This window comes from Telopea speciosissima, chromosome 1 (assembly GCF_018873765.1).
Source record: "Telopea speciosissima isolate NSW1024214 ecotype Mountain lineage chromosome 1, Tspe_v1, whole genome shotgun sequence".
Taxonomy (NCBI): domain Eukaryota; kingdom Viridiplantae; phylum Streptophyta; class Magnoliopsida; order Proteales; family Proteaceae; genus Telopea; species Telopea speciosissima.
The window spans coordinates 23679559-23693414 of record NC_057916.1 but is presented as its reverse complement, the minus strand read 5'-3'; the positions used below and the strand labels follow the sequence as shown (position 1 = coordinate 23693414).

The 13856-nt window shown below is 40.7% G+C and overlaps 1 protein-coding gene across 1 annotated transcript; it reads left to right on the top strand.

Annotated features, from left to right (window-relative positions):
* Positions 1-2099: 2099 nt before the first annotated feature.
* On the top strand, positions 2100-12407 carry LOC122671443 (GDSL esterase/lipase At5g03610-like). The gene is made up of 6 exons (XM_043868688.1): positions 2100-2437; positions 6354-6434; positions 6983-7230; positions 11396-11670; positions 11766-12072; positions 12180-12407. The coding sequence occupies exons 1-6, from the start codon at positions 2100-2102 to the stop codon at positions 12380-12382; spliced, it is 1452 nt and encodes a 483-aa protein (XP_043724623.1). The 3' UTR covers positions 12383-12407.
* The last annotated feature ends 1449 nt before the right edge of the window (positions 12408-13856 follow it).

Below are 13856 nucleotides of genomic sequence, written 5' to 3'. Positions count from 1 at the left end.
AAATGCAGGCATGACATGGTGTTTATATATAATGCTGGAGTACCCTTTCATGAAGGGATATATCCGTATGAATATAGGTGATATACGTACAGGGGTGTAACCCTTACATGGGAGGTGTGACCGTATGTATACCTCTACGTACAGGGAGGGGGTGTAACTATTCATATATATGTACGAATAGACAAGTGTGGTTCAACCGTATAGATGAACCACGGGTGAACCAAATCGAGTTTTGCCCACACCCACACCCACACCCCGACCCCGACCTGGCCCGGCTCGACGCGCGATTCAAAAGCATCCCAAGGACCCCCCACACACTAGAGAGTAGGGTGTCTTCCTCTCCAAAAGGCTCACACCTTAAGGAAACAATCCTATATATATACCTCTCAAGTAACTCTCCCACAACCAATGTGGGACTATTCTTGAGCTCAATTCTAGCCTCTTGCACACAAAAGAGTACAACCAATTTCAAACAAAATAGAGGAGGGAATGAAACAAAACACAATTTTGAAATTTTGACACACACTTGAAAAAGTGCTTTTTGAAACAAGTGTTTTGACCCAAAAGTGCTTCTATAAAATAATAATACAACAAATTTCAAGCGAATATTGTCTATATCTATTCTATGGTGTATGACCAAGGTCTCCTATGACTACCACTTGATCGAGGAGTTCAGATCTGCTATCCACATGGGGATGGGTGGGGACAGATCTGAACCCTCCATGGGGGTGTGGGACCCGCCTCTAGGGTGTGGGACCTACACCCCATGGAGGGGTCAGATCTGTCCCCACCCATCCCCATGTGGGTAGCTGATCCGGATTCTTGATCGAGTCAATCTAAGGGCCGGTGTAGACATCTTTTTAATTTAAGAGCAAAGGTTGGACATGTTGGCTGCTTCAGGTAAGCAGACAGTCTTGACCAATAAGCAGAGTGAGATGTATGGTAGGATGGTCCTTTCCTTGGGGGTGGGGGGTAGGAGAGAGAGCACCTAGTGATCCCCCACACCCACGCCCACCAACTCCCTTCATCTTTTGTTGTGTAATTTGAAGCAGAACTAGGCATTAGTGAAGTGATCTACTTTAGTTATTTATATCACAATTCCCTTCACAGCTTTGTCAAAGGATTCATGAAAAGAATAATAATAACTCTTATATGATGGACAAAAATATGATTTACAGTGGAATGATGCATGGTTTTGAGCTATTTGTGAATCATTAACTTTTAATTAAAAAACCACTTCTAAAAGGGAGGAGGGAAGTCTTGTTTGGGATGATTTGTATATGTAACTAATTAAAGAATCGTATTTGAGACTAGGGGGAGAATTCTCTAAGCAAACGGTAGAGAGAAATGTACTAATTATGTGCGATAAAATGGTATCGTACATTAGAGGACTATGACGTCATTTAATGCTAATAAGAGAGTGATGGACAAAAAGTTGTTAATGTACCCTAACCCAGTGGCTTGGAGAACCTTTTCCCTCAACCGGAATCATTTACAGTTTTGATCTTGGAAACTTAAAATCGATTAATAATCAATTTGGTTTGGGTTTTTGTCAATCCCAACACAAAAAAAAATCAAACCAAAATATATAAACCGAACCAATTAACACCCTTAACCATCACTAACTTGCCCAAAGACCCAAATTCATTGGCACAAGTTAAACCCAATATTTGTTCAGCTGTACCATACCTACCGGCTACCACATTAATTGCTCCATTGTGGCTTTGCTGGACGACTAACACTGACATTATCTTTTCTAAAGAAAAAAGAAAAATACTGGTGGTTTGGTTTTGGTTATCTGTTGACCATCATAATCTGTTTCAGCTCGAGCCTTCTCCATTATAGGGGGAACATCACATTAATGATCGAAATGGATTAATTAGCCCAAGGAAGCAGTTGTGTGTGACCCAAGAGAAACCCAATCCTCTACATTTCCTGGGCTCTTGTTGACAATTTACCTGCCAAGAAATTCAACAACTCCAACGACCATGAAAAAAAGGAACTTAATTTGGGTTGCAGAGAGGTTCAAATAAAGCTTTAATAAGAAGCCCAAAGCAGGAACCCAGACTTAATTACTTGAAATCTTTGATATCACAACCATGGCGAATATCTCATCATCATCATCTACGAGTGCAGCATCAGTTGCAGAGAGGTTCTCCTGGTATTGTGCTTTGTTCTTACTGGTGCTACTCTTGTTGGATTGTTCCGACCCAGATGAAAGTGAATTGCCAATTCAGATGCATCAGATCACTGAGAGGGTTAACTACAACAACAAGAAGAAGGTATGTGATGAGATTTACGTGGTGGAAAAGGGGGAGACTCTGCATACAATTAGCGAAAAGTGTGGTGACCCTTTCATTGTCGAAAAGAATCCACATATCCATGACCCAGATGATGTTTTCCCTGGTTTTGTGATTAAGATCACTCCCAATGTTAGGTAGATGTCATGTTAGCTAGGAGAGGAGATAACATTTATTTTCTCTCTTTTCTTATTTTGAAATTCCTTATAATGGACAGCATATTGATATTGTGCACTATTAATTCCTTCGTATTTCATTAAGATCACTCCCAATTTCATTATCCTCTACGTTTTGCTGACTGATGCGGTTCCCTAGTTCCTCTCACAAGAGGGGGGTGGGACCCACTTGGGGCAGTTGACCAACACTCTGCCCGGATGGGATCCACTCCCCTCTTGTGAGAGGAACTAGGGAACTGCACCGGTCAGCAAACCGTAGAGGAAAAAAATTCTATTGTGTGTGAGGTGATCTTTTTTAAATCGGGCTGTGTCTGAGTGCTCAATTAGATAGTTTCAGATCCTCGATATTCAAATGGATGCACCACATGGGCCATTTGGACGTCATTGGTAATAGGCCCATTTGAATGTATTAAGATTTTGAGTAGGTTTTCTCCCCTAAGAATTCTCTAAGCAGTCTCTTTGGAAAGGTCGACCTGAAAGACACTTGGTTATATGTGAATTTCAATCCAATTGGAAAATTTTAAGCAGTTGAATACAACTTTTAAAAAATCTGTTGGAATTTTCCCAAGGATTTAGTCCCACATCGGTTACAGAGAAGTGTTTCTTTTGGTTTATATATGATTGTGTGTTATTATCACATGTTATGTTTGGAAAGGATTGTACGGTGCACTTACGAGCGAGGACGGTGACCGTTCCAACTCGTGCACGCGACGCAATGTGGCTTTTTGATGGCGCACGTGCGCATTGTCGTAGTATGTCGCCTAAATGTTTTCGAGATCAACGGTCTATGATCCAGTACGATGATTAGGTTCCAACCATTAGATCGTGTCTGATCAAAGGGATCTGACCGTTGGATAGGATGCTGGTCAAAAGGGAGGTGTAACCCTTGGCACATTCATTGAGCCCATCCATATAGCCATGAAAGCTCAATGGTCATGACCCATCAGAACAGCCATATGAACCTATGGGTGTGACCCATCCGAATAGGCCCTGTGGGCCTATAAATGGGCCACGAATTCTCTCAGTCTCATATAACAAAACTTCTTTGATAGCTTCAAGAGGTTACTGATTTTGCAACCAGTAATCTGTTTTAGCCTGATTTATCTTGGGAGGTAGGTTTGCTGCAACCCTTTGCAGGAATAGGATGGTACAAATACTGTCTTAAGGACAAAACGAGCTCGTTCGACTCAAGCCTTATTCCTGTCCTCTTCTTTTTTATTCCAGTCTTCTAACAAAATCCAACACAATGGGAGAGTGTAAATTAATTGTTGAAGTAACAGCAGACGAGCATGCATAGACGTGCTCAAATTTTATTTATTTATTTTTTTTTGTAGAAAAACATTTTATTCATAGTCAACATGTATAACACATGAAAAGAGAATAACACATCTCCAGAATCCATGGAATGAAATTGGGTCAAACTGTCGTACATGTTACTAACAGAAGCCTCCAAGCCAGGGAGACAACCACAAGAGGGTATTTGATTGAAGGGACAATATTCTCTGTTCTAGCTATCTCTCCCTCCCTCCCTCCCTCCCTCCACTGATTCATGGAAATGATTCCTTTCTAGAGGTAATGGTTGGGTGTTTCTTACTAGTCTATACTCCCGGACAAAAAACATCCCTTGATTGAAATTAAGTTATGAAATTTGATATATGACCAATCCACGCTAGTCCCTAAATATATCTATTGTAGAATTATCATATCATTCATCCATGTGGCAAAAATAAAAAATCTACAAAGGTATGTTTTTCCAAGCTGACCACTCAGGAGGAACTTTTCTCTTTTGTCACTAGGACTTTCCTGTGAAACTTGGGTCCCAAGTCCCAACACCCACCTTCCCATGTGGTAGAAAATCATGCGATGTTTTGTTTAATCATTATCAGCGATTGGGGTTTTTTTTTTCCTTTTTCTTTGGGGGGGGGGGGGGGGGCGGTTTCTAACTTACCATCACCAAATAAAAGTATAATTAATTAAAATTCTAAACCAAAAAAATTGACACTTCACGCCCAACAAGATAAGCTTATGTAGCCACATTGTAAGATGATGTGTGATATCAGCTATTCGACTATTGGATAGAATGAGTAGCATTTAAGATGGTCATGTGTCAAATTCCATACACAAACCCAATTAAATGTCCTCTAATATATGACCATGCACCCATCTATTGATATACTTTCTCCCATAGTCTTTATATAGACTTAGATTTTCGAAGCTTTATTTTACCATTAGGTTAATTTCAATTGGACTGGAACTTAACAAATAAGCACGTGAACATGGACTCAGCTCCTGTCAATCCGGGCAGCACCTGAGATCAGGCGGTATACATTTACCACCTTACCCCTATCCAAACACTTTACCTGAGCAAGGGTAAGGCGATCAATGCGCCCGCCTCATCTTAGGCGCTGCACATGGCTACACGCTACCCAGATTGATAGGATCTTTTTCAGGTGAACATGAGATCCACCCATCCACAGAAGTTGGACCTCCATAGATATGTCACAACAATAGATTTAGAGAGACTCGATAAACAAATTGGGCCAGACCAACGATTTGCCGTTTTATATTTAAAAAGTTCTCAAACACAAAGCACTTCTCGATTTTGGCCATTTTTACTCTTTTGACGTGACCTTATGGCAAGAAAGAGGTAACATTGATTTATTATTTGACATATCCTACAACCATTATAATTACTTAACTCTTCTTTTCCCCCAAAGAAAATCCTTATCCCTATCCCCTTCCCAAAACAAAAAAAAAAAAAAAAAAAAAGATTTTTTTTTTTGGATAACTCTCTATCACATGGTCTTCTTTAAGATGGGTTTAATTTTTTTTTTCCATAATAGAAAAAATATATAAAGAGACAGAGAGACCAATAAGATGCTCCATTATATATTTTTTTTATGGGTTATATGCTCCATTATATTAGCATCATATAAATGAGGGGGAACAAGGAGAACCATTGCAAAAAAATTGTATATGAACCTTTTTTCCTTATGTTAACAATCCTCAAGGACCCAACTTTTTCTTTGAGGTAGGAATCGATCCTGAAATCTTTACACCACCAAGTAAGCCCCTTCACAACTGCACTAACCAGCACTTAACGGATCTAGCTCTCCTCCAACTGTGGCGGAACCTGGAGAGTCTAGCCCAGCAAAAACACCGAACAACTGTGGGTGGTTTTGGTTATTTTACAGGTGGGATCCAAATGGGCCTCCTAAGAAATGACTATTCCCCCTACTTTTTGGTGTTTTTGTTGGACTGAACCCTCAGCTCTCGCTACGGCTGAAAGAGAACCAAATTGACACTTAACCTCGTAATACTCAAAGACATCGTTGAAAGGGAACGTAAATGCTCAACAAAATCGTTGAAAGGAAATGTGTCAAGTTTGTAATCATCTACACTGTTGGCTTGATTCGGAGTGCTAGTTGCTACGGCCCTGTCCTTGGGTTCATCCCCCAACCCTTGCCGCCCTCTTCGGATGCTAACCTAATGGCCTATGGACCTTGTTTGGAATCACAAAAATAAGTTTGGATTCATATCCAATGTATAGGCGTATAGCCCCATGAATGCTAAAAGACAGACATCACAATGGTTGTGTTCAATTGTCAATCCAATTTTGAAATCCCTGCTGCCACTTGACTGATTAATGTATAGTATCATTCTGGCCCCTACCCAAGAGTCTAAGACTATTTAATTAACCAAGTTTTCTTAAGTTACATTATCAAGGGCTTGGCAGGTATTCGGGTATCGGGTCGGATCTACACCTCCAATGGAAGCTGTAACCATATTTTTAGTTTTTGGGCACAATTTTTGAAAAGTTGTCAGAGGTCAGACATACGTGAGCTTTAGTCATTTTTCTTTGAATTGCTTGTTACAGTTTGAGTGGGGGTGTCATTGGAGGCAGTCTGGCATCTCTGCTTTACACTGCATCACAGCATTACTACAGATTCAAATTTTCGTAAGATAAAAGAAGTAACACACGCGCGTAGTGTAGGGATTGGTTAAGTAGAACAAATGGCAGCAAGACACGTAAACTGATAGCAATTTACAGGGAAGAGGAGAGAATCCAAACTCTATTTGTCACCGGGTGGGTTAACACACGTGCGTCACCGCGTGTTCGAAATTGCTAAAACTTTTTCCATTTCCACCCGCCCCCCCCCCCTTATCGCTATCTCCTCCTAGAAAAACGAATATTCTTCTTTTGTCAAATCTCCAAAACTCTCCTCGTTCTTCGTCTACTTCAAATTCGGTTTTCCCTCATTCTACGGTCACTACCACATATCTCTAATGGGGAAAAAGGAAGAACCGGTTTTCTTCTTCTACCTGCTCTCATCGTTCGCTCTTTTGGCTGGTATGGATAATGGCGTACAGTTGGGGTTTCTGTCTTGCTTCTTCTTTCTTCCTTCTTCCTTCGTCAAGGATTGGTGATCGCTTCTGTTCCTTCTTCATTTATTTTGGTTTTTTATGATCTCTGAAATTGTTTTTTTTTTTGTTGGGTGTGGGAACGTTAGTTATAGGAATCCAAGGGGTTGAAAGTTCATCAAATCATCAACAACAACATCTGCAGAAAAGTAACAATGGAGACCTGCATCGCCTAACTCTCTCGAAGCTGTTTGTGTTCGGAGACTCATACACTGACACAGGGAATATCAGAAAATCAGTATCAAGTTCTTGGAAGCTGCCCTATGGAATCACTTTTCCCGGTAAACCGACTGGCCGTTTCTCCGACGGTCGCGTCTTGACCGACTACGTAGGTCCGTCGTCTCTCTTCTTCTTCTTCTTTAGCATTAATTTATCTATCTTTGTTACATCTTTCATAATGTCTGTCTCTCTTCTTTTTCTCTCTTTTGGTTCAAAGTAGAAGTACTGGGCTTACTTTAACTTTGTGCTTTGGATGATATCAGAGAGAGTGTGTGTGTGTGAGAGAGTGAGAGAGTGAGAGAGTGAGAGAGTGAGTAGTGTAGACAGTAAAGTGGGTCCTGCAAGTGTACTGCTGTGCGCCATTTCTGTTTGGAGAGAGAGAGAGAGAGAGTTGTGTGACCCATGGCTCGTAATATCAGATCGGACGATATCGGATCGGTATCGGTCATGACCGATCACTGATCGGACTTTAAAATCCATATTTTTCCTTTGTTATTCCTTCTGAGCTTTTCAAGTTGTGTTTCACAAATTTAGGAGCTTCAAATCCGTCAGAAAAAGGGGGATCTTATCGTTTTGACTAGGGAGTCGATTAAGGGAAGATTTCATTCCATGTAAACATTCTACTCTATATTGTCTGAGGTTTTAAGCTGGGATTTGGAAATTTAGAAACCTCATATCCGCGAGAAAAAAGGGAGGTCTTATCATTTTTTATTAGGGAATCATTTAAAGGAAGATTTAATTCCATGAAAACATTGATTTGATCCTGCAAAACTAAGGTAAGGATAATAGTGATGACGGCAATTAAGGGAACATTCAATTCCATGAAAACAATGATTTGATCCCGCAAAAATAAGGTAAGGATAATAGTGGAGGTGGGTAAGGTTGGGGAGGGGAAGAAAATAAGCTAAACAACGAAATAGGGATTAGGAAAAAACCGTCGAAACTGAACTGAAAACCTGGAAGACCACGTGATTACCGTTTTTAGAATTTTTTATTTTTTTAATATTTTTTTGACCAATTCATTTACACTAACAGATATAAAACCTAGATTTTAATATTTTTTATTGATCCGGATTGGTATCGGATCGGTTTCTGGTCTTGGAAGGGTACTGCTGTGCATAGCCATTTCTGTTTGGTTACTTTGAAATTTTTTACAACCGATGCTGGGCTGTGGTGGTGGTTTACAGTATACTTTGTTTGTTGGTAAAAATTAAATTTCTTTATTTAAAAAAAAAAGGTTCCTTCAATTTATCATAATGTCAGATGATTCAGATCAGGTTCATGATTTTATCCACTCTACAAATATCAGTACAGTGTTCGGATCACTATCACAAAATGATAGGATCAAGTGCCAACACCTGTCCCACTTGAATGAGGAAGCAAGGTTTGATGTCCAAATCCTCTTGCTGGTACACTACATATAAAATATCTTTTGATGTGCCTTGCATGTTGACACTTGAAAGATGCTTCATCCAATAATGTGAGCTCGATCGATTTAGGGTTTTTTTTAAAAAAATTTTCAAATTCATCACCATTGGATGTCGTATCTTTCACGTATCGAGTTCTCAAACCCAAATTGCAAAGCATCGCAAGATTAAGGCATTGTAGAGGAAATTTTTTTTTTCTGATCAAGACCTAGATCTAATGCGTATCCAACGTCGGGAGGGACCAGGGTGGATGCACCCTAAAGAGGATTTCTTTCCAACATGACCATGTATGGGATTTTTGTTCTATCACAAACTTCCATCCCCTATTATTTAGGATCGAAACTATCCCTAGGCTCGGACATGCCCATGAAGAAAGAATTCTTCTTTCACCCATACTCTATCGTTTCCCTCCACCAATGGTGGGTATTGGGAGGGTATTTTGGAACGTATAAGCTTTCTCCATGACTACTCCCGAATCAAGTCATTCTTCCAATGTTGGATGATTCAACTGAGTTGCGAAGGTCGCTTCACTCATCATCTAAACCTATATAAAATATCGATACCTTGAGTCGTAGGAACACATTCGTTTTCCAATGTGAAGAGAGTCGAAATGTAAAATTAACTAATCATAAGTATGTGGGTATCTTTTATTACCTAATTATTTAATCCCCATAATTAAGGATGTAAACGGATCAAATTCGGTTGGATAGTGGCATTATCATATTCATATCTGATTATATTCGGATGTATTCAAATAATATCGTATTAGTTTTTGGATGGATTGGATGATATCCTATCCGTTGACATCTTTACCGTTTTGTTGATGAGGGTTGCGGTTGAGACTTGAGAGTTCAACAACTACCCTTTCTTCTACTCTTTTTAGTCTTTGATTATCTTATGTTTCTATTTATTTTAATAGATATGTGATTCCATGTATCACAATTTATAAAATAATATATATATATATATATATATATATATATATATAAATTAATAGAAAATCTAGAAAAAGAATCACATTATCTGAACTTATAAAATATAAAATTATAAAAATAAAAAAAACTTAATCGGATGGAGGAACACAAAGATATACGAACATGGATTGAATACTGTTTTTTCGAATATTCGTTGACATCCTTACCCATAATTTGGCCCCCAGTTTGTGGGGTTGAAGTAAATTTGTTCATACAAAATAAAAAATGGGATCTAGTCTTAATCTACTGTGACCAACAACAACAGCAACAGGATCAAAGGTAATCACTAGCTAGTACCTAGTTGTGAGTCAAGAGACCCATTCTTCATGATAATTGGGGTTCAGTTTGTATATGCTCACTTTGAATGTCAACAACCATCACATGATAAATCAGGTAGTTCCCAAATTTTGTAAACATCTAGATCTTTTATGTTCTCTCTTCACATGTCAAGTTTCAGCTCTATCTGAATTTGCCACATGGAAAAACAATACTTTGAAAATCAAGGGCTATGGGATATTGCACAAATAGTTGTTGGAGTGCTGTAGGCATGTATAGACATAGATGGAGATGCTTCTCACACAAGAGGGCATTAATTAAATTGAATTATGAAATTTGACATGTGATTAATCTAAACCATGATCTTTCTGTCCATCACTCAAACTAGCTACATCAACTGTCCGCATGGCCAAATAATGTAGGCATGGAAGAAAGATTCGAATCATAGGAGTAAAGGAACCATTTGCCAGAGTTTACATCTATACTTAATAAATGGGGAATTGTTTTTTTCCTGTAAATTGGGCAGCAGGAATTATCCTGGTGGGTAATCCATGTGCTGGAATGGAATAATTAGAGCTACAATAGGGTTGGATTGGGCCTGGCCTTTTAAAACCCCATCCCAACCCTGGGTCTCCATAGTTGGGCTCGTGCCCTGATTTAAGGTCAGAAAAATTCAACCCTGACCCACTTTCAGAATTAGGCCAGGCTGACCCTGACTTGGCCTGACCATGGGAAAAGGGAGATGCATGGGCTGGCCAGGTTGGGAGCGAAAAGAAGAAGAATAAAGAGAGAAACAAAGAAAGAAAAGGAAGAAGGAAAAAAGAAAGAAAGAAGGAGAATAAGAAGAAATAACATGAAGAATAAGACATGGTCAGGTTGGGCCTGGCCTCAATCCTAACCCAGCCCGACCCTAACTAGGCGCTGAAAATTCCCAACCGTGACCCGTCCTCAAGGTTAGGTTATCTCAACCCAGGCCCTATTCAGGCAGGTCAAGAAAGGTTTGAGCCATCAAGGTTAAACTTGCACTCCTAGGAATGATACCCTTTTCCTATGGGTTTGCAAATCCCCTTTAGGTTTTTGCATTTCCAAAATATCCCTTCTAGTAAGAGTGGGATTCCATTTCAACCGTCTGCCTGGACGAAATTTTGCTGCTACTCAGGTTGCAGGAATGTTCCTGCTACCCGATTCATGCCAAAAAAAATGGAATAAAAAAATATCTTTTGAAAAATACTATTACCTACAAGGGTATTTGTGAAGAGCACGGATCGTGTCCTTGTACAATTAAGTACCGTTCAATGCTCTCCAGGGCTAGTCACATGGAATCCACTCCTCCTGTGGGTTCCACAGTGAATTTCATGTGACTGACCCTAAAAGGCATTAGACGATACTTGTACAAGGACACAATCTGGCCTCATTTGTGAATCCTAAGGGAAAGTGAATTATTCCATTTCTTGGGCTACAAACCCAGGTAGCAGGAACATACCAAAATATTTTGTGTCTTTTGGGGCATGTATTGGTATAGGTAGGGATCTCTGTTCTGTTTCTTTCTTGTTCTTCTTCCGTCTACTTCTTTGATTAAGAACATTTTGTTGGTGCTGCAGCATCGTTTATGGGAATAAAGTCGCCAATACCATACAGAAGGAGAATGATGAAAAGGAAATCAGTGAGATACGGGGTGAACTTCGCCTGGGGAGGAACAGGCGTTTTCAAAACGCTGGTCTCCGCCCCAAACATGACCACCCAGATCCGCCTCTTCCAGCGTTTGATCCACCACGATCGTCTCTACACACAGGACGACCTCGCCTCCTCCCTCGCTCTTGTCTCCCTCGCCGGCAACGACTACGGTGCTTATAATGCTCGCAATGGCTCTGCCCAGGTACGTACATGTCTGAATTGAATGCCAACGTTCATCGTCCCAATTTCTGGCTCAATTCATTGACCACACTTAATTTGTGTAACAAATGATGATAGGGTTTGCGGGGTTTCATTGCTTCTGTGGTTAAACAATTGGCATTGAACCTAAAACGTATTCATGACATGGGAGTGAAGAAAATAGCGGTTACGGCTTTGGAACCCCTGGGATGTCTCCCTCAGAACACAGTGAAGTTTTCTTACCAGAAATGCAATGGATCTCTGAACATGGCCGTCAATTTCCACAATCTCCTGCTCCAACAAGCTGTGGCCAAGTTGAACAACGAGACCAAGGACTCTGCCTTCCATATCCTTAATCTCTATGATGCCTTCATGTCCACATTCAAGAGACACGGAAACCATTCAGGTTATTGCTTCAATGCTTCTCATTTACTACAATTCTCAATCAAAACAACTCTCTCTTTCTCTTTGAGCGAGCAAGTAATGTGATTTGGGACTTTATTTGATGTGTAGGAGGAAGCATATTGAAGCCATGTTGCGTGGGTATGAAGCAGGAGTTTTCATGTGGGAGTGTGGATGAGACAGGTAAGAAGCAGTACAGATTGTGCCAGAACCCTCACTCTGCATTCTTTTGGGACGATGTTCACCCATCACAGGCGGGTTGGCACACTGTCTATGCAGCTTTGCAGGCTTCTCTATTCCAACTCTATCCCTAAAACTTCCTTCATTCTACAATTCTCAAGCAAAACCAATTTGGCATCTTAAAATTTGGCCCAAGCAGGTGGAATTTTTTTTTTTGCCCTTGCCCTGGTCGCAGTAATGTTCCTGCGGCCCCAATAACATGCGTCGACTTGAAATAATCCCTTTCTCTTTGGATTCACAAATACTCTTTTAGGGTTTAGTATTTTTTTAAAGGAACGTTGTTCTCTGTACCGCAGCGCAGCCTGCGCCCAGGCACATGGGGGTGGGCATAATGACCACCCTGCCCCCCCTGCACAGGCTGCACATGTGCCTGGGCATAGGCTGCGCTGCGGCACGGAGAACATTCTCCCAAAAAATACCTTTCAAGATTCTAAGTCGGCGTCTACTATTGGAGCAGCAGGAACATTCCTACAACTCACAATGTCCATTTAAAATTTTGTATACAGGAACAAGTTCTCTGTCCAGAAGCGTGGCCCCTGTGCCAACATGGGACAATGGAAGTGTGCGTAGAAACATCAATAGGGGCTACATATCCGCCTTTCATGGGTGTGGGGCGATCATTTTGCCTCATCTTGTGTTTGGGCGTAGGGACTACACTCTCAGACCGGCTTCTTTTTCCCTTTATATATACCAAGGTCAAGCCAGGATTTATTTCCAAGATCTAGTGACTGTATAATCATCATCTGTTGGATCTAAGTGGTATGTGGCCTGTTTGGTGAAAATGTTATCTTACCTATACAATAAGGATAAGGAGCCCTCCAAGCCTTTATTCAACCCTGCCCCCTATGGCTCACCCTGTAGCAACATTCTTTCTCTCTTGTGAGGTGTTGGGTATTGACTATTGAGTGGATAGGGCGCCAAAGGGTTTTACCTGAGCCCAACTGGGTCTAGGAGGGCATACTTAACCTAATCCCAACCAGATCTTGGGTTTGAGCTAGCCCAGTCCAAGTGCAACCCAATTGAAATTATTTAAGCCCCTCTGTTGAGGGTTCGGGTTTTCACATGCTGGGTCAGGCGGCTTCTGGTTTAATAATTGAATTGCAAGCATGTGACAATTAAGTTGAATCCTACCAAAAAAAGACAACTATCCCATAATGAAACCAAATGTATGAGACCAACTTAGAACATTAAAACCAAGAAAAATTTCATCATTTCCTTCTAAACTAGCAGGGGTGTCAAACAATCGATTTGGTTTAGGGCTTCAATAGGGTCGGGTTGAGCCGGGCTGATTTTCATTGGTCCTGACCATTAGGGGGGGAGATGAATGGGCTTGACAAGCTAGGAAAGGAGATGGATGGGCTGGCCAGGCTGAGAAGAAAAAAAAAAAGAAAGAAGAGGGAGAGGAAGAAGAACAACAAAAAAAAATGAAGAACAAACGACAAGAAGATGGAGACATGGTTGGGTTGTGTAGGGCCGGGCTCAGCCCGAGGCTTCAATCCTGACCCAGCCTGACCTTGATCTTGTGCAACAACAGAGGAAACAATTGAG

Bases quoted from the DNA above. Each gene is read 5' to 3' on its own strand.
- LOC122671443 (XM_043868688.1), top strand. From the start codon at position 2,100: ATGGCGAATATCTCATCATCATCATCTACGAGTGCAGCATCAGTTGCA. The intron at 6,435-6,982 runs GTAAGATAAAAG...GGGTGTGGGAAC, and splicing joins TACTACAGATTCAAATTTTC to GTTAGTTATAGGAATCCAAG. The intron at 7,231-11,395 runs GTCCGTCGTCTC...TTGGTGCTGCAG, and splicing joins CGTCTTGACCGACTACGTAG to CATCGTTTATGGGAATAAAG.